Here is a 24,928-nt window from a genome sequence, read left to right as displayed (position 1 = left end):
TTCAGGATTGAGTGGTCCGTGTTCACCGAGCTGTTGTTAGCAAACATGTCAGTAAAACCAGCTGTCAGAAATACCCAGGAGTAACGAAATGTAGAAGAAGAGAGACGGCGAGAAAGGTAAAGCAAGGGGAAAAAAAGGAAAGTGAAAGAAGGCAAAAAAATTAAGTTCTCAAAAATGAGCTCATCAGCTTCCTTTGGAGAACCGAGGGATTAGAAAGAAGATACTCGTAGATATCATTGCTCTCAAGACACACCTGTCAGGACAGTCCGTCTTTTAGAGAATGGACTTTTATTTTATTTATTACCTGGGAAGTGACATTGAGAGGCAAACTTTTTCATTTCGGCCACGGGGTTATGGTCAAACGGCCACTGCGGACTTCTGAACATATGCCGGACCTGCTGTTTTTGCAAATGGGTCACTTCCGTGGCATGGCCGTGATTGACTTCACAGGTGAAGCCATCCGGCAGGTATCATCTCGACAATAACGTCTGTTAAATAGTATTTTAAGAAAGAACCATATATTGAGTGGTAGGGAGTAATCATCAGATGAGTCCCGTGGGATGGCGCAGTTGCTCTTCTGTATCAGCACATATTTCAGTAACTCCGCATGCCAGAGTGTCATTTGTGAGCGGGATGGATTTCAGCACCTGTGTTGGATCATTCTATCATAGTGGCCTCCTTAAATGGTACGGTGGACTAAACTTTTCTCCATTCGTGAACAGCTGTCAGAAAAGGGATGTCATACAGCAGGCTTGTATTACTTTTGTAATTCATCTATATGGGACATTTGCTGTGAACCTTGATTTTGTTTTTAGTGTGTAAATGTGTTAAATATACAACCTAACATGGTGGAGATCAGACTTGTGACACTCAGCACGGCACAGAGTAGGTTTGGTAAAAACATGTGGGCACATAAAAATATATTATATATAAATAAGAATATATAATATTTTATAATAAAATTATGTAATATTTAGAGTATTTTTTTTTCTAAACAGCTTCTGTTGACTGGTAATGAGGAGAGGATAAAATTCAAGAACCATAGTTGATTCAGAATCTCAAATAGTTCAACTTCTCGGAAATGTCGTATTTGAGATGTTTCCTCTCACCGTGGGATTGCTGACAAGATAGATTATATAGCATCACTTGGTTCCTGAGTTCCACTGTGAAGAAAAGTAACACTGTTTCCAAAAGCCCTGAAAACCATCATCTGAAGAATGTTTCGGTATTAGAAAACCATCTGTTCCTTCGTCAAAATGTCCTGCGAGTATTTATGAATGCTGTGGCAGCTGCGTTATTTTGATATCACGGTCTGATGTCTGTATTTTCTTCCACGGGATTCCTCCGTATGGATTTCATCCAGCATCCGTGCAACCAAGACAGACGCAGCGGCTTCAGTGGGGAGGAACTAAGTGGCGTGCAAGCGAAAATGTCCCATGGAGGAAGAACAATGAGACTGGATTTACGATGCGTGTGTGTGTGATGATGGGACACCACCGAAAGAAACAGAACAAATTAGGACATTTCATACTGAGATTTAGTCCCCCCCCCCCCAAACCATAGTGAAACATTGGATCCATAGCTGAACTCTTAACTCTTAATTTATTTGCACAGAATTACTTAGACTTGTACCAATGAGAAATTAACGCAAACAATTTATTACCAATGTTGTCATATTTACAAGTATGGAGAAATTGATAAAATACTTTTGGAAAGTAAGAGCAAAGGGGAAGTACCCAGATAAAAGTCCTGTTGACTGTGAGGCATATGTGCTAACCACGATGACACCGTGCTGCCAAAGCTGATGATGTGGAAAATATATTCTTTTTTTTTAACTTTAATTCTCTGAATCCCATTTATTAAGATCAGTGGAGCAGATTTAAAGTAGTTGAATTCATTACTCTATATTCCATTCAGTCAGGTCTGTTTCAAAGCTGTATGGAAAGCTTCACCCGAGTGACTGCTGACACTCACACGCATTTAACAGTGCTGTGTTGGGAAGATGGAAACGAAACTAATCATGAATATATTATCCTTCATCCAGAGCCAAGCTATTCTATTTACAATGTATTTCTGTGGATCTTTATACCCAGTTAATGAGATTTCAAAAATGTGGAATGAATGGCATTTAAATTGCGATTCAGTGTGAAGGAGGGCATCAGGAAGGGAAGGGGAGGGATTCTACCCGCAAAAATGGCGCTATTACCGGACTTGCTCCGCTCGGTGAACAGAGTAGTTATGGGAAATGAAATAAACAGCTTCCTTGTGTGAGGACGAAGGATTTCAATGAAATGAGAGTTTTAAAATAGCAAAAAACAAACAAAAAATACAGCTTGGCTAAAAATATGATGCCACAATGTAATTTAGATTTTTTTAAATCTAACAAAGCCAAAAATGCAATCACAATAAAATAGTTTGCAGCTAGCTGTTTAGCTCGCAGCTAAATTTTCCTGTGAACGGTCGAGCGCAGTGCCTGGCGGTCAATCAAAGTTAATACTGTAATACCAGTTTAACATAGTTCTGAGGTGACTCCTAAATTTCGATGAAGTCTTGCACTATGTCACGGTTCACGTGGTTTTTGTAAGACGGCCACCCACATATTTTTTTTAATCTGATATAGAGGTCTTAACTGTACTGTTCAAGTTTGAGGTTTCCCTGTTTTTATTCTTCTGTCATTCTGTACTACTTGTGAGCTGGGATAAACCCTGGAATGGTCACCACCATCATTCACACACATGCACAAATGAGTGCCTGCCATGCATTATTTTTGGGGGGAATGTTGACGGAATTGTCCGTCTTAATTTTTAATGACTATCTAATTTTTTTAACATAACGTTAATGTTTGTGTAAGCACCATACATCGTGTGATTGTCTTGCAATCAGTTACGTATGTTTTAAAAATAATGTTTAAAAATGCATTGTCTTTTAAGTCTGAAATAACATATACTAAAATCATTCATTTTAGTCTTTTGCTGTTTTCTGTTGCGCTCACTTTTGAGTCGAACCAGCATTGTGGTTTCTTCTAATAGAAGAATGGAAAGTGACACAAACTCCAAAGTAAAAAATAAAAAAATCTCTTCTGGCAAGACAATCTGTATCAACAGTGGGATTAATATATATTTGGCTGACTCAGCAAGAATTAATGATATAATGTACATTTATCATACTTATTTAAGTTTACACATATAGTCCACATTTCTCTTTTTCTAATTAAATTCACTGTCTGTCGGATTGGGCGCGGCTAACAAAAATCTGGCCAGTAGTCAGGAGCTTCACAAAGACCCTGAGGTGGTTCCCGACTGGAGCCAAGCCACTGTAATCCATTACACTGTGACACTTGGTTGGGGCAGACTCCGTTCCCATGCTGCAGGTCATATTTCATCCCAAACATACTTCACAACATAAAGATTATAAATCAATTTTTATTTAAAGACTTTGCTCTGTCTGTTTCATACATGGTTTCTTCAAATCACATTTCATGTGCGTTGACATTTTGTAGTTGGTGTATCATTATTTTTATCACTTGAAATAATTTTTTTCTCTCTGTAATGTTAGTCACGGACCATGTATATACGTTCAAAACTTTACTCAATTGAACTTATATATTCTAGACATTAAAAAGCGTGTTCACCATTCTACTGAATGTTCCGACCGCTTTGACCACATCGCTGTTGTGTAATGTGAAGTGCTGGTTAAACATTTCATAGTGTCTGGCCCGACCAGACGATCTGATAGCCACGTTCATGCACACAACGCAATATATCTTAATGTCAACAGCACAATTGTGTTTGACTTGTAGACTACACACAACTTTCCACTTTTGATTATGATAGCAGGAATTGTGAATGCACTTACCGTATCGGCGCCGGACCGCACACGGATTCCCTTCTCAGTTATCCAATCGAGTAAATAACATTATGAAACTTTGGGAGCCATCTAATCAATTTCTCTGTTATTTGTCGACAGGGCAAAATAGAACATGGAGTCAAGATCATATTTCGTGGTACATTGACTGGACTAAGCTCAGACAACATCTTATTTGCCCATGATAGTCTGTGAGCTATTTCACAAGGTCAAAAAAAATACATTAAGAAGGCCATGTTGTTTTTTGCCTTTGAATGAAAGTGTGTAGGACAGGAAAGAGTAGCACATTTATTTTACCACTAAATGTGAAGTCCGTATGCTCAATTTGTCCTTGCATTGTGGACAGGATAAACATTTTTTCCCCACTAACATAAAGTGAGGCTGAGTCCTCAGACACAAATCCATTGCCCACTTTTAAGTGAATTTTCATCTCACCTCTGTCCCGACGTGTGCCACAGATGTTTGCATTGGGCATATAGTCTGCCAAGACCTGACAAATACCCATGATAATGATTGGATATTAGCTCCCTCTACTGGTTGCATCTCTTTTTCCTGAGCCGCTGTCATGATTCTTTTAAAATGCACAAATACAAGACAGTGCATATCTGTAAATATTGTATCTGTTGAACAAATGCAGCTAGAAAATTAAGTTATATTTTTAGTTTTGACGTTCCATACAATTCTAGGTTGTGCTCCAAACTGCAGCAATTGTCATAATGGCGTGACCCACATTGTGTTGACTTTCCTGAGTATGTAGGACAAAGCTTGTTATGGGCTCGCTTTTGGTGCATTAGCAAACTAAGACAAAATAACCAAAAAAAAATCTTAATACAAGAGTTTATGCTAGAGCTGTTCAAATTCATGTTGCTACTGTGTCTGTACTGGTTATTTAAAAAACAATACGATAGTTGAGAGGTATAATTTAACAATGGCCGGTTTTTATACCCACGGATTTATGCACTACTGACAATAATTTATGGTACAATAATGTTAGGAAGAAAGCATGACACTGTAATTTGAACAGACATAAGAGATTTTTGTGGAGGTTAACCTTAAGCCATAAAACAAATTCACATAATGAAGGCTTTCCTCGTTGTTTAGTGGTGCAAAGTATTTTTATTGAACAGTGTCCCTGTCCTCTGTGTTTTGTTGTTCCCATGCTCTTTCGCCAGAGTTGGGATTAAAGTGCACAACTTTTTGACCCTCACTATATATATATTTATAGACTTTTAGGGAGTGTGGATGAAAACTGGCTGATGTCTTTCCGTTATCATGCATGAACAATTGTTCCACACAGATTTCTTTGCTGCCATCGTTAAACTAGATGTGACCTGTCAATTCTGTAATACAACTATGCAAATTCTCAATCTCTTCATTCTAATTTGACACATTGGAGTCAATGAGTACATTTAACTGGCAATTACGTCAGTGAACACTGGATGGCATTGTTGCTGCTCTGGAACATGCATTTTTTTTGTCAGCTTATACAGCAGCACAGCATGCCAGGCAGTAAAATCCAAAAATATTGCCAATTTCCTTCCATATTCCAGCATACATGCTTAAGACATTTATGTTTTTCTTTCAAAATGTCACCCCAATCAGAGTGAGGCTGAGGAAAATCACAACGCTTGTGATGCTGTGAAATGCCAGAAAACATCTTGAAGAAATCCCACCTGGATCCCCGACTAGACCCAGGGGATCGTTGTAAATAACATGTTCCCTAAATAAAACACCGTATTGGTGGGTAGCGTTTATTAGATGTCATGTGAATGGCCAACGTGTGGGGGAAAATGTCAAACTGACGTATTAAATGTCAATCCTGTCGGTCAGCCTTAACATTTGTGTTGTTAAAGTTGAAACATGAATGTTTGTTGTGAATCAGAAATGTGTAACCACACACACAAAAAAAAAGGTACACATCTTTAGGAAGAGTTAGCGGCTCTATTTACACAGATGGTCCTCTGGGAACTGAAGGCACAGTTATCGTAATGGCAGACAAAACCAGTTTTTCGGGTTCCGGATTGCCACACCCAAGTCACCTGTCTAATGTGAGACACCAGGCACAGGATATCTCTTATTTAATGTGATTTTACGTGATTCTGCCTTTCACTGGTTTACTATATCTGTCTTTGGTAAAAGTGAAGTGTACCATAATAAATGAAAATAGTTAAATACATTTAAATATAGTACTACTTGTACACCGTAAATGTGTTTTAACCAGAGCAAAAGAACATTCATTAATTTTATATACGTATATATAAATACTTTTAGTCCAAATATTTATTTAATCATCTGGATGGTCTGTCTGATTTTTTCAAATACAGACTGTTTTTATCACCATGTGAAATAATCAAAATTAATCTATGTAGGTCAAGCCGCCTCCATGGTAAATTATTTATGCATTTAGCCGGCTTGTTTTAAATTGCATTTCACAACTTTTTAACAGTGAAATGTAAAACCTAAAAATACTGATTATTTTTTTCCTCCGCTTCTACTGTAACTATTAAAATGAAATGATCAGACTATGAAATAAATGCTCCCCCCACCCCCCAATCCTCGGCATCTGAAACAAACAAAAAAAAAAGAACATTCCCCATAATATTAAATTTGAGCTTCAGTTGAAAGTGCATTGTCTAAATATAACATTCGAAAAAGATTCTAGTGCTTGCGGTCAAACAAGTTTGAACAATACAATTTGTGATGAAGTTGGAAGAGGTAGGAGTCTTGTTTGTGACCCCTCTCAGATGATGGTGAAGGTCTCCAATAAACAGTCATGTTGGTGAAGAGCACTCAGTGAACTGTCTCTTCCAATAGTAGTCACTTCACACCCTCTTCAAAGAAATAAGTGCCTCAAATATCAATTCCTGGTCTCCCCTTAATTGTTTTCTATGCTCTGCTGAATCCGTCTTCACCGTCGCTGTGTCCAACAGCAAGAAACGCGCTACCATAACCTTCACTTTAATGCCACTCGATTCCAATGTCCCAACAGGTAAGGGAGACACTTTAAATTCCACTTTGTAGAACTTTAAAAGCAGCATTTCCAAGGAGGGCAACAACAGCAGCAGATCTGACGAAGGGGGTTCTTTTTTTTGTACCGGGCAGCCAACTTGAATTTCTCATTAGAAGCCGCCACATAATCTTGGGTCCTTTCTACGTTGGTTTGGATGTGCTCAATGTGGGTCCCTTGTTCCTCCACGAGCATGAAAATATCCATGAAGAGGTCCCTCAGCTCATTCATATTGCTTTCAAGGCTCAGCAACTCCTGAATGATAACAACAGAGAAAGAGTGTCAATCAAAACTAGTAAACGCGATGAGACTACAATCAATTATTTACAAACAAAATATAACTACTGATAATGAAAAAATATTTGATGTGTTATTTCCTCTTTCCCAAAAGCCACAATTGTAATCACAATTTTTTTCTTATAAAATCTGAGTTGCTTGCCGTCACCCTCACCCTGTGCCGCTGTTCAATCTCAGACAATTGGGAGCGAGTGATTCTGACATCATTTAACAAGTTCTCATTGAAGACTTCCCATTTTCCTGTGGCAACCATCTCGTTCACCTCCGTTTCCGTCATATCTCTTCCCGATACTTCTAGCTGCCGGATAATGAAGTGCTTGCAGCGCTCCTGCTTGGTCAACAGTCCTTCATTATACTGCCGCAGTACCTGCATAAAATATAAAATAGTTTAAATAAAAGGATGAAGACGACGGAATTTAATGAGAAGACATTTGGGTGGAGCCCCAGGTAGAAAAACACTACCAAAGTAAATTGACTGAGTAAATTAAAGTGATTGCCCTTATTGGTTTTAACAATTTCAGTATTCCACTCAAAAAAATCAGTATTTTCATCTTTGATTGCTACAATCCTTCCTAATATTTTTATAAGCGTCATTATTTTACATAATTGTTCATGAAATAGAGGGGAAAAAAAGACAATTTATGTTAGCTGTGTTTACCAACCTGCTGGAATTTGAGAGCAATTGCTGCATGCTGGGAGCGTTGTATTCTCGTCATAGCAGCAGCGGGGCCGTGCTGCTCTTCTGCTTTTTGTACTTGTTTAGAAAGCTTGTCCAGACGTCGGTGGATGCTTTCAGCTTGGAGCTTGATGTCCCTCGTTATGCTGCTCTCCTTTTTCATGATACTAAACCGTCGCATGGTTGCTACCAACATCTTCTGCTGTTGGCTGAATTTCAGGACCTGGTTGCGATTAGAAGTGATTTTCAGTAATTTGTCCAAAAGTTGTGATTTAATCACGAATAGTGACTTTTTAAAAAAATCTATTAGAAAGAAGATGGTAAAATATATATTTTTAATATTTTCATTTGGTGGCATGCCGTGATATTTGTGAAAACCATTGTTTTTCAGGTGCCATGGTTTAATAAAGGTTGGGAATGACTGCACAAAGCACACCTAACCTCGATCTCCAGTGCGACGATATCATTCCGGATCTGCTGAACTTCCGACAGGAAATTATCGATGACCGGCTCCTCTTCAAACAGGACAGCCTCTGGCCTTGTGACGCCGACGACCACAGACGCGTCGATGTCATCCTCATCCTCAGAGTGGAGGTTAGAGCTCACACTTCCTCCATCAGGAAACTCCTGAGTCTTCTCTTGTAACTCTTTTAAGCGGTCTCTCATTGTGGTGGATTACAGGCACAACACAACGGAATGAGCTTCTGTCACAAAGGAAGCTGAAATGATAATTTATCCTCGACAGATCTTTCAAGTCATCAGATTTGGACTACTTGTTACAATGTGTATTGCTTTCTTGCCTCACGTACACAAAATAGGAACCACAGGCCGAGCCTGAATAATCATGAAAAAAATAAAAAGTCATGATGTGCCCTGACATCCTGTTCCACTTTTATTTGACCCTAATGCCGAGTGGGTGTTAGCGCAGAAAGCAATTTTTCACAATGTCTCTATCTGCTGGATGTGGTAGGTCACTGTCTCACTTGGCCCAAATGCAAGTAGACTGTAATGGATTTTTTATTCGCCGCCAATAAACAAAGGATTCTTTTTTTCATCGTTTCACATATTCACAGAAATTATTTTGTGAGTATTTTGGCTAACCTCAATGAAAGGGTGAACAAGATTTGCATTGAGAAAGAAACAATCTGAACTTATAACAACAAAAGATGGATAAAAAAATATATATTATTTTATGAGTTAAACAATGCTGTCAGTGTTGTAAAAGCACTGCAAGAGTTGAATTTATTAAGCTTTAGACACAGGAATTGGGATATTTGCGAAAGCCGAAGTAAACATTGGAGGGTTCTGCTTCTGATTCCAACCAAGATTCAGCGCAACATTGTCTGAATTCCTTTGAAAGGTGAAGTGCGTTGTATTCATGTGTTAAATTAGGCATGTAGCGTTTTCAATCTGATATTCAAAGAAATGTTGAGTGACCTTAAAACTGCATTGTGGAAGATAAGTTTTTTGGATGCTATCGGGGTGTTGGAATTCGCCAAATAGTTCTACTTGGGCCATATCAACAAGTGGTTGTAGCAGAAGTAGAGCAGATAAGCTTGTGTAAGCTTATCAGAGTTTAAAGAACAGAATGTAATTCATAGTTTTTGAGGCCAAGATCCCTTTTCCCCTCCCTTTCCTGTCCTCTTTTTCTGTAGTGCTAACAGCAGGGCACAGAAGAGCCGATTAAAAAAAAGTATTGAGAGGATTTGGGAACACATTCTCTGGCGTCACAACCAAACAGCTGCAAGAAAGTGAGTTTGTTGCACTTCATTTCTGTATCCAAACATTGTGTCTTGTAAAACAGAACAGGTTCCTTGTTTACCGACATTCCACGACTTCATAAAGGTGGAAAAGGAGTGTTTATTTTTTTTCCTGACATGGTCCCGCATTTGATATCCAAAGTTGTGTATGTGTAAGCCTAGTCTGAAGTACACGTAGTTCTGTCGGGTTTTTTCTTTTTTTCAGATTTCTAAACAAGAAGAGTCACACATTACTTGTCAGATTGAAACAAATCATTACATTTACCTTCAGTCAGTCAGCATTCCATTTTAAAATCTCACTTGAGTTGTCCTATCCAGATATATCTGTGAATATAATCCATGGTAAACACAGTTGACGTCAGCCATCTTCAAATCTAACACTCACGCGTCATGTTTGAGCCCTGAAAAGCAGCCACCAGCTGCTCTCCAACGCTCACAGAGAAAAAGTTGCACTCCTAAGCTCGGAAAGTTTTGAGGAAGTCTTTTGGAGCACCTCCCTTTCCTTTTGAGGAAAGCCACTAGGAAAGGAGCAGACCGCAGGCTGATTTGCTTATCTAAAGAAAAGATAGATGACGTGATTACCTTCAGTGATGGAAAGGGACGAAACCACATGGGAAGGAAGAGGATGTCATAATCCCGCCCCTTATTTCTGGTCAGGTAAACAGAACACAGCAAATACAAATGGATTGTGTGCTTTGCTGAAGCCAAACAATGGGACTTAGGTGTCAAGCAGGGCGTTAGGTTTCAGATGCACAAAGTTGATTTCGATGTGAAATGTCTGAGTTCCCGGGATAAGCCCTCTGGGTCTGGGGGTATTGTACTCCTTAGGCCCGCGTAAATCCACTGAGTACTTTTGACAGATTTCAACTGACAAGCTCCCCAAAACCCTCTGCGCCTTTTCAGCACAGCAAGCGACACACTCGGCTAAACCGCTCCTAGTATAGTGTCATGTGTTTGCGGATGAGACAAGTTTGGGGAGGTCAACAGTTTTGTCTGGGTCATGTTAAACTTTGAAAGCCAGTTGCAATATTTCACACCCCCTCAGCCCGACTGTGTGTTCATAACCTTGCTGCAACCACATTGTTGGTGTGGTTGCTAAATATCCCTCTGAGGCAGTACATAGGTTAAAGGGTCAGAGAGTTAATTAACCTTAATGCATATTTTAGTCTGACTCTGAAGCTTAATTTACATATTTTTTGCATCAAAGCAGGTTGCCTTAATTGGTACACTTTTTTTTTTTCTCCAGCACAATGTGGACCAATTAAAGCTTTCAAAGTTTGGAAATCATCATTTAGTTTACTTCTAGTGGGTGGTATTGTTTTGCCTGCAGTATGACAATTAAAAGACACATTAAATATATGATGACTCTGCCAAATGTTGCGGGTGAAGATTAATTCTGCTATACCTCTGTGCATGTAATAAGGCTGCGTTATGTTAACCATGAGTCAGTCATCCCCAAAGGCGAGATATTATGACAACAAAGCAAAACCGGTTTTCTGAGCTACAAAATTCACCTTCATCAGCATCAGCTGTTTTGTGGGGTTGGCGGATGGTTTTTATTTTCTTTGAGACTCTCAAATAATTAAAAATAATACCTCACTCTATTTCTTAAAAACACGCATATGTTCCTATAATCGTTTTTGTCGTTTTCCACGAAATGAGCTTGTTTAAATCGGCTGCTCACTAACTTGGTTGACACAACATTGTACAAAAGGTCAATGATGTCAGTGTTTCCATCTCCAAATACCTCATGCACAACTGCCACTATGAACCACCGGGAAGTATATCTCTTTGTGCTAGCACCAACCAACATTACTCCAAACAAACCAATTCTTGCCAAATGGGTGTTTTTGATATCCCGTGTACCGCTTGGACCAGACAATTCTATCATGCCGCAAAAACGCCATCACGGCACCTTATGAACTTCATCTAAGTGTCATATGAGAAAGATGCTAGAGAAGATAAATGAGTGTGGCGCTATAGCTGGTCAGAGGGCCAAGGATAATGAGGGCAAAGCCACCGTCATTAAGCCAATGAGGGAGATGGATACCCAAGTTGTGGCCTTGCTTGGTCAAATGAAGAATTAAGAATCTGTATAAATGTTCCCTTCGGTGCAATTTGAACTTATAACTAATGTAACATAAGTAGGCAATATGCTTACGTTGCTGTCCATGTTAACCTACGTAGTACTCTGAGGACTCTATTTAAATAAAATGCGGGCCAGCAATGCTGGTGTATCCTGATTTTTGTATGTGTGTATATATATACATACATATTTATTTATTTATTTATTTATTTATTTATTTATTTATTTATTTATTTATTTATTTATTTATTTATTTATTTATTTATTTATTTATTTATTTATTTATTTATTTATTTATTTATTTATTTGTTTACATACATACACCGTTATGTGACAGGTTAATGACAAGAAGGAAGAACTGGGAGGTGTTATAGGAGACAGGTTAGCAATGCAATAGACCAGATCCATACATATCTGAGACACACACACGTATGCACACATACATACACAAACATGCCCACACTCATCTCCCACCAGCCGGCCACCCCTAATCGAGATAGAGGCAGATCGAAATGCCTGCAGATGACAAGGTTCGAATGGATTGGCTTCCATGCCCTTGTCATGTTGCTCCATCTGCACCAAACAGAGAGGAAGACAGATGGAGAGTGCTGGGTGGTAAAGAAAGACAGGTAGGAGAAGGCTAAGGGATGTATTAAAAAGATGAAATGTGCAAAAATATATTTCTTTCAAAAAATATTTCCTGAGCACAGGTGTTTTTTGTCAGTCTAAACTCACCTTTACAGCATTTGACTTAAAAACACTGAACCAGTGTGTAGTGGAATAACTCACAGCTCGTAACGATTAGTTAACAATGACAGATCGTACCATACCTTTCCCCTTTGAAGATCAATATTCAATATCTTGAGCGCATCTTCCACTCATGTCCCCTAATGCAGTGTTTCCCAATCTGTATTGCGCATTTTACATCATCAAATGTTTGGGTACTAAAATAATGATCTAATCAGTTTTGGACCTGACTCTTTATGGTTAAAAGGTTTCAGCCAACTATGCTGATGTGATCATTATAAGCATCCCGGGTAAACATGCTCTTTTTAATTCATTCAATAATTATGTCGGAAATACCATAGAGCTTATAAAAGCTTTATATGGCTAATTTATTGTTGGAGCGATGTATTTTCTGCAAGGTGATGCGGTGGCAAATGCTGAGAGGCAGGTTAATGTTGTTTCCCCTCTCAGGCGGATTAATCACCTTCCTACTACCTGCCAACATAATCTTTGTCAGGAGATAGGGAGTCTCTGCCAACTGCTAAACTGCCAGACAGCAGGGGGAAGAGAAAGAGAGATGGCAGGAAAGAGAAATTAACCACATGAATTTGCTTAATTCTTCTCAAACATTTTTTGTCATCTTTGCCTTGTATACGATACGTTTGTACCATTTTGTTGTTATCATTCGGTGAGCAACAAACTGTACATTTTGAAGGTCAAATATGGGGGAACAAAAGTGAACACCAAATGGAGCCTCTCTAAAACAACATTTGAAATTGAGATTGAAGCAATCCCATTTGTTCCTGTTAGCTGGGCGTCTCTCATTGACATCGTCTGATGGGAGTTTGTCATGGGTGATGTCCTTCATTTCACCTCCCGAGGTCTCTCCTATTATTCCCTCCCCTAGCCTTTCTTCCATACTGCTTTTCCTATGTTGAGATCATAAATTGCTGAATATGAAGCCTTGTTTCCAGTCCGTTAAACGCACCAGCCAATGCCAAGGGCCTTCCATCCCCTGTTGCTCCTCTGAAGGCACTTAGGTGCGGAAGAAAAGAAAAAAACACACAAAAAAATCGCTTTTGTCTCAGTTATGTGTCATTCAAGCAGAAAAACTCAACAATAGCCTAAACAACTTCCCATCTCGAAGATGACGCCACTGTTATATCCGAACGGATGTATTGATTTTATTGTGCGGTTAAGATTCTTCAGATTCATTCTATTTCTGCCTCCGTCCACAAAAGACAATATTAAACATTTGCCTACATCAAAGTGCGATCACAGGGACTACATCTATCAATCCAGCCAACCGTTTTACGTACTGCCCATCCTCATTTTATTTTTTCTATTTTTATTTTTTGCAAGATTGGTATGTATGAGCAATAAACTTTCTCCATAGCCAAGAACCACATAAGTAGCCCGCAGACTTGTTCTAAAAATAGCTCACCACATGTAAATAACCAATAATGGATGATATAGACGATTTAAAAAATGACCAACCGCAACTTTAATTCAGGGATGGCATTATGTTTTTCAAAAATGTATTTTCAAAATATGTCGATTAATTTTATTTTTTATTGTTAGTACTTAACATTGTTTTCCTCAACTGCTATTTTTGTCTGTGGCTCTAAGATTCAGAGGTGAACAACAACTGAGTTATGCATAATGCAAGAAGAGCAGAGTCATGGATTGTGAATCACCGCAGGCGGAGTATACGGCAAACTGATGAAACGTGTGCATGGTGCAGTGGCCTGCTGGAATCTTTTTTTTTTTTTTAAACGTTTAACAAACAGTTGTTGGCAAAGGGCTGCAAAAGAGTCAAATGTCATTCTCAACTCTTGTCTTGTCACCGTGGGATAGTGGGAACGTAATTTCGATTTCTTTGTGTGTCTTGGCATGTGAAGAAATTGACAATAAAGCAGACTTTGACTTTGATGAGAAGATAAACAGTTGCGTCAGTTTTTTTTTTAATTGAACCATGCTATGAATTATTATTTTTTATCCTAAGCTTGTCCACGCACTAATTGGTCCACCGTAGAAATATTTTCATCGCACAGTACATCTTTTTTTTTACCACTCAAGTTATAAGTGATTGAAAAATCATACAGAAACTATCCTGTTTTAGAGCTGGTTCATGATAGAATTTTGCTGTACTTTTTGTTTTCCAGAAATCTTTTGAACCCTGCCCTCCCAAAAAGACAATGATTTCTCGATGTTCCCAAAAAGAATAACAGGTAAAGTACAAATGCTCACCAGGTTCTGTCCAAGCTTGGTAGAATTTCTCATCAAGTCATGCCTGGCGGCTATTTATGCTCCGTCTAAGCTTGGCAGCTGAATGTCTGCAGGTCTGCGATTATTGACATGTTATTTTCTTGGACTAAGTTGTCATGGCCTGAATGTGAACCCCAGTAAAAGACAGGTGAAGAAGATCATTGTTTGAATTGGCCTCTTTTGGTTGGAAAGTGGAATCACGAGCTTAAACAAGGTGCTTTCGGTCCCGGAGGAATTATTCATTTCCTTTTCAATGATCGCCCCACAGCTGTCATAAATTCTTGCAAAGAGTCCATTAAATTCATGTAGGACACAGGTAATTTAATTCATAAAACTGACAAGATTACATCAGAGTTGTAATAGCCTAATGATGAAGCATGGTGTTTGAATTAATAAGATTGCTTAATAGATGACAGAGGCCAGGCTATCACCCACAAGGCTACTAAGGAAACACACGACCATTTTCAATCATCTCTCGCTCGCATAAGAGCCTCATCTAAGATTTACCTTTTTTGGGGCATCGTCATGCCAACGATGCTTTTGTACAGTTGACGCTTGACTCTCAGCAACTTCTTTGCTTATCCGCTCTACTGCAGACAAGAACTGAAAATGGCCAGGTCTGATTTTTTTGGGGGTTGTTGAATTAAAATGCATACACCACGACAACTGCCTTGTCACGCTATGCTTTTTCCCTTAATTGGATTTATATCAGCTGCATGCCCCCATTCCTATTAGCCCAGCATATGAGTAATAATTATATGCTGAACAAATTAATTTTCATTCCCCCTTAACTGCTATTGTATTTTTTTTGCTATACTTGCATACTTAAACAGCTGTTTCAAGACCAAAATAAAGATGAGATTGTGAGGCAGTTGAATTCCAGTTAAAAATACCTTCTCAAAGTTGCTAAAGCATAGCGTAGAGTAGCTACAACCAATAAACTTAATGAGAATGATGCTGCCTCTCTTACAGCGGGAAGATGCGACTCGTTCTGTGTCCTCTGTTTGAACCCTCTGTTTATCTCTGTACATTTTCAAAGGAAGCAAGAGCTGCTGATTTGCATAATCTAGACCGTATTGGGCATGTGCGACTGCATTGGCAAGAGCGTTGACTTTTTCCCTGCATTCCCAAATCTAATTATCCCGTCTGGCCTGGGGACAAGGCCTACTCAGTGAGCAGGAGAAAGGAGTTGGTCGCAAAATGAAAATGAAACAGATATAAAGCAAAATCCAGCATCTGCACAGAATGAAAAAAAGGTTTTATCAGAAGTAGGTCACTATTTATAACAGACCCGTCCAATTTTTTTTGTGAAGAATCAACAGACTTACTAAATTTGTCACCAAATATATTTATCTCAATGCAAAACGTTTATAATACAATATTAGGGCCCAAATGGAAACTATTAAAAATGTTTAATTAAGCAAGCGACAATGCGCTGGTTGTTCTTAGCCAGAAAGTAAATGCAAGCGCTGTCAAGGCCAATCAAATGTTACTTCATGCTTTAAGTTTACAATTTAAATTGCTCACGAACTTCCTCCACTTAAGAACTTCCATTCAAAGTTCTAAAAGGAGACCCCACAGACGAAGCAAGTGCAAACTGGCAGCGACAGATAGACGGTTAGTCAGCTTTATAAGCTGGAGTTTGGCAGGGTTTCGACGCACTTGAGAGCCTCGTTGGAACAAAGTCTCGCACTTAGGTATGCGGATCCACTTCTACCTCCTCTTTCCATCATCATAGCCTCCCTGTCATTAAAAATTTTAATTGACTCATTCACACCTGCTCATGCATTGCCTCATTTGAGACATGGAACAGATTATGCTGCATTCACTCACCTACGAGCCAAAATCACTTTGCCTCATTTATCAATAAGATGGACTATATATATATTTTTAATATTGCAGAGTCTTGTTCATCACTGTGATTGTCATCATCTGCGAATTTTTCACTTTAATTTGTATTTTTCCACCAATTGTTTTGGCGTAGTGGTGCATGTTTGTTGCTTTTGACGAAACATTTGAGAGCTTAAAGACAATGTTTCAATCTTAATTTTGTTTTAACAATGGGCAAAAACAATGTCGGTCTTGTCATCGCTAATTACCGTATTGACCCCGATTATAAGACGACCACCTCTTTTTCCAGACTCAAGTTTGAAAAAAGCCTTTGTCTAGACCCCGAATGTAAGACGACCCCCCCCCTTTTTCAGTTTTATTTCAATGAAAAAAATACTCGTCTTATATTCGGGCCAATACGGTATATTACATAAGTCACGCCTCACCGTACAGGAGGCTGACATGTCTCACCATATTTCTACTATGGATACCCGAAGGAGACCAACCTAGCAAAAAAGTTCCTCAGCGGGGTTCGAGGTCATGGCATTCTATTAGTTGAGCACTATATGGAAAAAATATTTACACACTGCCACTTTAACGGCCGAAAACATTAAGGCTGTTTGTTGGTGATATAATCTAAATTCATTTAGAGGAAGTCAGGAGTGGTTCATTTAAAATCTTGCTCACCACGGGACTTTTTACATGATTTGGCATTAATGTCCAACACATTTACTGTTCAATTAATAGCACATAATTAATACAATATGTCTCCGCTATACCCAGCCCAGGCTTCAACTTATTTGTGGTCTCCAACCACACATCTTTCCCTTTTCGCCAGGCTCCTCCTTCATTGATAAAGACTTAATCAAAATCACATTTCCTTTATGTAAATCATAACCTTTTGGAGCTGTCAGGAAACGAAACGTCTCAAAATATCCCACTGAAGCACGTCAATGGAAGTAAGTGGCCAGTTGTTAAGTGTCTAAATTGTAATCCACTGCGGACAGGGTGTCTTGGCATATACTAACATTATATTCTTGCGCTATTATTAGGCGCTAATGGCCTCCACCTCTTCTGGAAAATATGACTGAGCTCTGCTATACTTGCTTTTTCACTGACAGCAACTATTCCACTACATTCCATTTTTGCCAACCTTCTCCACAATTGTGTCTTTGCATTTTGTGACTAATGAGACTTCCCAGTGCCCTCTGAGTGTCAGAGGTCAAAAGGCCAATGTGCAAGTGAATGTGTCAGCATGTATTTCAACAACGGAGAGGAGCAAACTGCCTATGTGCGTAAAACAACCTGCTCAGATGAAAAATATTCTCACACTATAGACCAAGCAATGTTATGTAACTGCTTGCTTTTCAAATGATGAGAAATTTATTTGTTTTTATTTATGAACAACTGCAGTAATTAATTGTTTAGTTTGTTAGAAAAACTGATAGATCGCACAAAGAAGTATGCAAAAACAGTACATTTATTTTTGTCTTTTTGAGACTTCAATTCTGTGTTCATTACTTTTTGAATGTGTCCTGGTTTGCTGTTCCAGTTTCCAAACTTGATTGGATTCCCTTTGAATCGGTTATATTTGAAGCCGTTCAATCAAAATCCGTAGCAATGGTAAGCCTCCAGTTAGGCTTACTTGAAAAAAAAAAATCATATAATTTCTTACTACTTGTAAAAACACACAGGTATGATCGGTCCTTCGATAGCCTGCAGCGGACAAAATCGATAAAAACTAAAAGTCTTGCTGCTATTTTCATACTCTCTGCCCCTCCTGGACCTCACACTAGAGATTAGTTCCCCTTGAGTGATCCTCGCTGCAGGAAAATGGCCTCATTAAGAGCCAGTGAAGCCACATTGAGGGCAATCTGACTCTGTCTGCGATTAGGCTGCACAAGACCCTTAATCTGCCGTGTGCATAATGGACACCGGCTGTGAAATTGAAACTGTCCATGGTGCAGTAGGTCAGCACTGTTGTGTAATATCAAGAACAGAAGTCTTGTAAGGTAACAGACTACAAATATTTTTCTTTATGTATTTGCGCTTTACTGTGTTATTTTAGTGTATGTGGTAACTCTTACTAAACTACCATTCTGGTTGTGTAATATGACTAAAATTAAGTGGTTGAGATGAATAAGTTAAGGTCTGGTGGTTTATGATTTAAAAAATGATTGACATCCTCGGTGTATCTTTTAAATCTGGATCCTCATGTTAGAGTACACAATACGCCTTTGGCAGTAATATGCAGCGCGCTGAGGTCCAAACTTATCTGATAATAGCTCCTTTAAGCCCTCTGCATCCTTGTGCCTTTCCAGATTGCTTAATTTGTCAACATGCCAAGCCCTTGCATATAATGCATAATTATAAAATGATGAATGTGTGCTCCAACTGCCCTATAGAACCTTTTCGTGCTGTGATAAAACACTGTGTAAGTTATCGGGCCGCTGAAGATGCTTCTTAAGGTTGTGTCACTCTGTATAGCAGTGACAGATTTGCTGTTGATCACCAAAAGAGTCTAATACTCTCTCGATCAGAGTGCATCACAACGGTCACACTGCGTGATCACAGATGAGTTATTGACCTCCCACAAAACAAAGGCTTTACAGCAACTGCAGCAATACATCAAATGCTCCGTGAAGGATGATAAAAATGGTGCAAGATGTTGATGAATTAAACAAAAGTCAAACTTCCATTTTTGCTTTGTTGTGGTCTTTCGATTCAAAATGCATCCGGATCGCAAATTTTAAATAACGATCAATGTATGAGCCATGAAATGAAATTGAATAGGAACAATGGGAATACTGTGAGGATATTCCACGTATATATTTGAAAAGAATGGCTTTGGAATAGTGGTCGGCGTCGTCAGGTTCTCCTTTTGCTTATTGTTCCGTTTGATATTCTTGATTGACTAAACTTGATAGACCAAATATGTTTCTTTATACAATAAAATGCTACGGTACTTCTCCGGTACGATACGGCTACCTCAAATGACTTGATCCATGCCCCAGCAGATCTTAAGAACCCTATTACTGGTTTCAATCTGATTAGATCGTCCAGATAAACATCGAAGAGATTTAGCGCAGGGCCTCGCCGGAATTCAAATCCACTGATGATCAACCGTATTTTTCTGAATATAAGCCACACTTATAATCTGTTAATTTTCTCAGAAATTAATCATGCACTTTATGAATGCATGTCAAACTGAAGTTGGATGAAGTTTGACTCATCTGCTGGTCCGGTTTGTTTCCCTTAACGTTGAGTAATGCAATTTATACTCCATTGGGCCTTTTAACCGAGTGCACCTTATGGAAATTTCTACAAATAGACCTGTTCCTTGAGACTCTACGCCTTATAACCTGGGGCACCTTGTAACCCAAGGCACCTTTATATATGCACATTTTCCAAAATAGACCTTTTCATTGAGAGAGGACCTTCTAATCCAGTGCACCATACAGTCTGAAAAATATGATACTAGAAAACATGTTCATGACTATTTATTCAGAGAGCTATGTGATTAACTCTATCATAAGTGACACATGTAAGATGATTCACTACTGTCAACATATTTATATAAGACCATCGTAAATCCGCAGTCCACTATGCAAATATTACCGAACCGCAATATTTGCTTCCGTTGTTTATTGCTTCAACCGTGTTCGTCTGTGTTTCTTTGTATCCACATGTGCACATGTTCGGATTAAACCAAGCATATACTGTAGGTGCTTTGGTGTGTGTACATGCACGAGGACTCCCTGCAAGGTGAACCCTGCTCAATTAAATAGAACAAATGAAATGTGTGTAATCCTCCCTGTTGGAGCGGGGACAGGTCCTGATCAATAGCTGCCTCTCTGGGCAGAGCTATTAGCAAACAGCGCCATGCCTAATAACTGAGCAATGACCTTTTAGTTTAATGCTTTCTGTCCCCAGCTCCTGAACTCAGCCACAATGCTTTGCGCTGTACGACAAGGAGAAAAGGTGAGTGTTGTTTTAGTAGTTTGTAAATGTAATGCAGATTGATCACTGTCTTGCAGCTGATATTGCTGTTCGTCAAGGCTGCCGAGAGTAAACGCGACGGGGTTCTATATGGAAGTGATTCATGGTCCTGGTTAAATTTGTTTATATGCAGTCATGGTGTGGACAGAGGCGCTGGCATTTTTATACGTGCCGTCATTTTCATCTTTCACGTATAACTGCGGGTTATATATCACTTAAATATTTTCACGGAAGACATTTTCTCAAGCAGTATGCCTGTTTTCCCAAGCACGTACATATATTCTCAGAAACACAAGAGCCGCATGACATGTATTCTGTTTTACACTTTAACCGAATGTGAAGCTTGTGACATTAACATAGTAGCAGGATGGTTTTTCAAATTCCAATTGTCGTTCTTTCTTTGGATTCTTCTTGATCACAGCGTCTCCGTGGACGGGCTCTGTGTGAAGGCTTTGCATGATGCAGCAGATGCACATCTCCATTACGGAACCCTGACCGAGACAATTCCACAGTATGTCCATCAAACTCTTGTTCTCGCTGATTTCCTCGCTCCTGCCGGGATGACAGAGGACAGTGAGGGCCGCAGTACCCCTGCAGTGAACTCGACTGCTTGCAGTCAAGCTGATATTTAGTAAACATGTAAAACCTGCATTTATCTTCAGGATGAGTCTCTGAAATTTTGTTCAGTGATGTGAATCCCAGTTGAGGTTGTTCACAAAGGTTGAAGAGAATGCCGCTAGACTGGTGAACATGCTGCGTCTTTTATCCAAAAGTCTCATGGTGTTTGGATTTTTAACTTGATTTACAATCTCAAGTGAGAGAATGTTCCAGAACAGGTCTTGTGAGGGGTGGTCAATAAATCCAAAATGTGAGTGATGATGTAAGCTATTCGCAGAGATCACCTTTTGCTTTTTGTACTTTGCATTTCTGTCCAGTGTTAAATACTATCGTCAAAATGTGTTATGTGCAATATGCAAATGAGGTGTGGCTATCACTTTTAGAGATTTCTTTATTTTTAAATCCTTTCTGGAGAACTTGCAGCACTGCACGTTGTCCTCTGGGTGAACCGTCATTTATCAGAGGATGATTTATTGGTCATTGTTTGGGATTTTGTAATTGTTGAAAATCCTCCCGTGTTTCTCTGAAAACCCAGAGGTACCAGAACATCACTGTCTTAAAATATTCGAGATAGTTGCTGTGACATCTCAGATAAGAAAAATGGCAAAATATAAAATAAGGAATGTATTCAACCCAAAGGACTGAGCTTTTATTTTGACATTTTCTATTCCATCCCACAACACATCGCAAATGTGAGCAATCAGGCTGGAACTTATTGTGCAGGAAATTTGTTGTGCTTTAGTGCTTTTTTTAAATTGCTCCATCAACTTAGATAAGTGAAAACAAATACACTGTGTCTCCAGAAATGGCGTACGATAAGGAAAATATATTTGTGACAGCCTGTTTGAGTTGATAAATTAAATAAATTTTACATTGATGAAATTAGTGTCAGTAATTGTCAAACAATGGAACATTTGTGTCTGTACATTTCTTTACTAATCATTCTTGCAGTTACAGTGAAGCAAAGCTCTATTTAACAAATCCAAGTTGAAGCCAAAACACAACAGGCAAGAATTAAAGTGTGTGATTAGAGTTGACATTCACCCCTGAGATGATGGCAAGCAGGTAAGCAGCTCTTTTGGCATCTGAGGAAAAATGTGTAAATTCAGCAGTCTTGCTTGAGGGATGCCTTGGGTTGTTTTCTGTTTTGTGGAACTAAATGAAAAGTAAGTGGGCTTGGGCATAACAGAGGTGTTCAAAACAAGCACAATCTCAAATGCAAGATGACAATTTCGGCAAAATATGATAAAAGAGCTAAAGAGTTATCATTGTTTGGCGTGGGGATTTATTTTTTACAAATCATTCTGAGCAGGATTGTAAAAACATGAATATAAATATTTTCATTCTGCATGTGATATTTGAAGAAAAAAAAGTCACAAATATCGTTGATGATAGAAAATAAATGACGTAAAAAGTCTTCTCAGGAGAGGAAACGCTATTCTGTGCAATATTGTTCCAATTTTTCAATACTTTCTGACAAAGGTCATTTTTCTTCTCAGGTACGATTTACAGCTGATCTTGATGAAACGGCCATGGATTTTTCTTTCATGTCAAAGCAAGAGATCTGTGGATTATCCAAACAAAGAAGCTTGAGGTTACCACGGGTCATGGTGCATAATATTTCGCATGCTGTCAAATGAATTTCCTTCACCGATAATTTTTTCTCAGCGCAACCAAACTTTTAAACTTTTTCATTTACGATATTTACTTACTACTCACCTTAAAACAACATTTTTAGCGAATCTCATATGACATTTACGAACGGTTGCCACTCACCGCTGCTGCGCATTCTCATTGTCTGCTTTTGTAAAAATATAAACACCCCCATTGCAGGACAAACCCATCCATTAGATTAAATTCTATAGTCCATATCAGATCCAAATACAAAGAACATTCCATTCCATTGAAATGTGTTGAGATGCTGAGAATATGTTAAAAAGTGTTAACATCCAAAAATAAAAAGCACCAACACAGCTGTGATAATCAAATACAATATACGTGTCTGCTGCTGCGTGTGTGTGTTTGTGTGTGTTTTCTGGGTAGTAACAACCGGCGGATTGAAAGAGTGTCAGGTTTAGCAGTAGTAGTGGCAGATGGGGATGGAAAAGCAATGATAACACAGCTGGTGCTGTACTGCAGCCCTCATTGATCACTAGAAAATGTGCCATAATTTGTCCTGCAACAATCCTCTGTATATCTTCCTACTTTGCGTTTCCAGAAAAAAAAAAAATCTCTTGATTAACCTGTCAGCGCTTGCAAATTACCGCTGTGCTGGCTCTGGCTACAGATTAACTGCTCAGGCCAAATCATCGCACATTATGTATTTGGTTAAAACAGATTGGAGTTAGTAAAAAATCTTTCCAGAATTATTGTAACGGTTAAACATATGACACAAAAAATGCGCTAACCAAAACAAACAAAAAAAGGTAAAAGCAAACAAAAGCACAACAAGAAAAGGAGAAGACAAGGGAAACGTGTGGCTTACGATGATTCATAGAGCGAGCGAGAAGGGTTGCCGGGAAGATTCAAAAACTTCAGAGAACAGGGACAACAAAAAACAAAGACTATCCAACAGGGAGTAGAATGAAAAATATCACTGGAGTGAGACAGGATGCAAGATGGCAATCAGATTCACACAATGGAACAAGAGGAACAATCTGGCGCCCTTCTGGTGCAGACGCGGATCTTAGACCTCCCTGTCTAGTTGCTCACACTACCTAATTTCCTATGCTGAAGAGAGCCAAAAACATACATTGGCACCGAATGACAGATAAAACCCGGAACATGAAATGGACAGTGTGTTACCGTAATAGTTTCCGTATTTTTCAGACTATAAGGAGCACCAAAAATTCTTCAATTTTCACCTGTACTTTTTTGATACCACATTTGTGAGTCAAACTGATTAGAAATTATATTCAAGTACTCTGATTTACTAATCTCATTTCTGACCTTTGGAATACTTCAGCCAGTTTGCATGTACTTCACTGATTTCTATATCTGGGTCATCACAATTTTTTTTCCAGATGTTTTATTTTGGACATCAACACACTAAATTGTTCTGACCTAACGACTCAGTTGTTGCCAATGCCGTTTCCCAGCAACAAGTTTCTAGACTCACTCCCGCAGCTGCTCCATTCGGAACATGCATACCCTCCCTCCACTGCCCCCCCACCGTGTCTCTGTATATTTGTTCTCACAGTCCAAGGGCTTGCAGCTCGGGTTAATTAGATATTCTCCACAGGAGAGAATGTAATTGTGAATCCTCTGTATTAGAAAATGTCATAAAGCAGCAACCTGTATCTTCTAAACTCTGCCTTTACATCCAGCAAATATGAACATGGTTAGATAAATGAGGCTTGCTTACAAATTGACATGATCTATGATTCCATGAGATGCGCAAATGGGCTGAAATATTATCTCCACTTTGAGGCGGGTGTAGGAGGGAAATTCCGCTTATTGTTCTGGAATCAGCAAGCTGACAGATGGTGCGGTAAATGTGTGAATGCACGATCAGGTATGTATGAGGGACAATGTGAGCATGTGAAGTCATACAACAAAAAATAGCTCAACCAACCTCCCCCAAAAAATGATCTTTCGCGTGAATATGTTTTGTCCTAATTCACATATCACGTTGTTCGCCTGCATTTTTCCGAAGCTTTATTCAGTAATAACGGCACTGTGCATAAATACGACACTGCATTTTCTCCATCCATATTCCTCTTCTTCGGAGATGCTCAATGAGCAGCCGTCTGTGTCTGATAACAAAATCCTGCCAAACAGCAAAATGTGTTGTACCA

At 38.9% G+C, this 24,928-nt stretch overlaps 1 protein-coding gene and 1 long non-coding RNA gene across 2 annotated transcripts; one reads left to right on the top strand and one right to left on the bottom strand.

The window, feature by feature from the left end:
• Positions 1–3,402: 3,402 nt before the first annotated feature.
• On the bottom strand, positions 3,403–8,510 carry stx19 (syntaxin 19). The gene is made up of 4 exons (XM_061287260.1): positions 8,286–8,510; positions 7,831–8,067; positions 7,323–7,535; positions 3,403–7,126 (listed from the first exon to the last, which is right to left on the bottom strand). Exons 1-4 carry the CDS (start codon positions 8,508–8,510, stop codon positions 6,890–6,892), a joined length of 912 nt encoding a protein of 303 aa, XP_061143244.1. The 3' UTR covers positions 3,403–6,889.
• Positions 8,511–9,198: 688 nt separating this feature from the next.
• On the top strand, positions 9,199–23,051 carry LOC133159868 (uncharacterized). Its single transcript, XR_009715761.1, has 4 exons — positions 9,199–9,595; positions 14,582–14,647; positions 20,448–20,495; positions 20,935–23,051. It is a non-coding gene; the product is annotated as an uncharacterized LOC133159868 (long non-coding RNA).
• The last annotated feature ends 1,877 nt before the right edge of the window (positions 23,052–24,928 follow it).

This window comes from Syngnathus typhle, linkage group LG9 (genome assembly GCF_033458585.1).
Source record: "Syngnathus typhle isolate RoL2023-S1 ecotype Sweden linkage group LG9, RoL_Styp_1.0, whole genome shotgun sequence".
Classification (NCBI taxonomy): Eukaryota; Metazoa; Chordata; class Actinopteri; order Syngnathiformes; family Syngnathidae; genus Syngnathus; species Syngnathus typhle.
The sequence above is the reverse complement of the archived record's forward strand: the minus strand, read 5'-3'. Positions and strand labels throughout refer to the sequence as shown.

Bases quoted from the DNA above. Each gene is read 5' to 3' on its own strand.
- stx19 (XM_061287260.1), bottom strand. From the start codon at position 8,510: ATGAGAGACCGCTTAAAAGAGTTACAAGAGAAGACTCAGGAGTTTCCT. The intron at 8,068-8,285 runs GTTAGGTGTGCT...AATCGCAACCAG, and splicing joins TCGTCGCACTGGAGATCGAG to GTCCTGAAATTCAGCCAACA. The intron at 7,536-7,830 runs GTTGGTAAACAC...TATTTTATGCAG, and splicing joins TTGCTCTCAAATTCCAGCAG to GTACTGCGGCAGTATAATGA.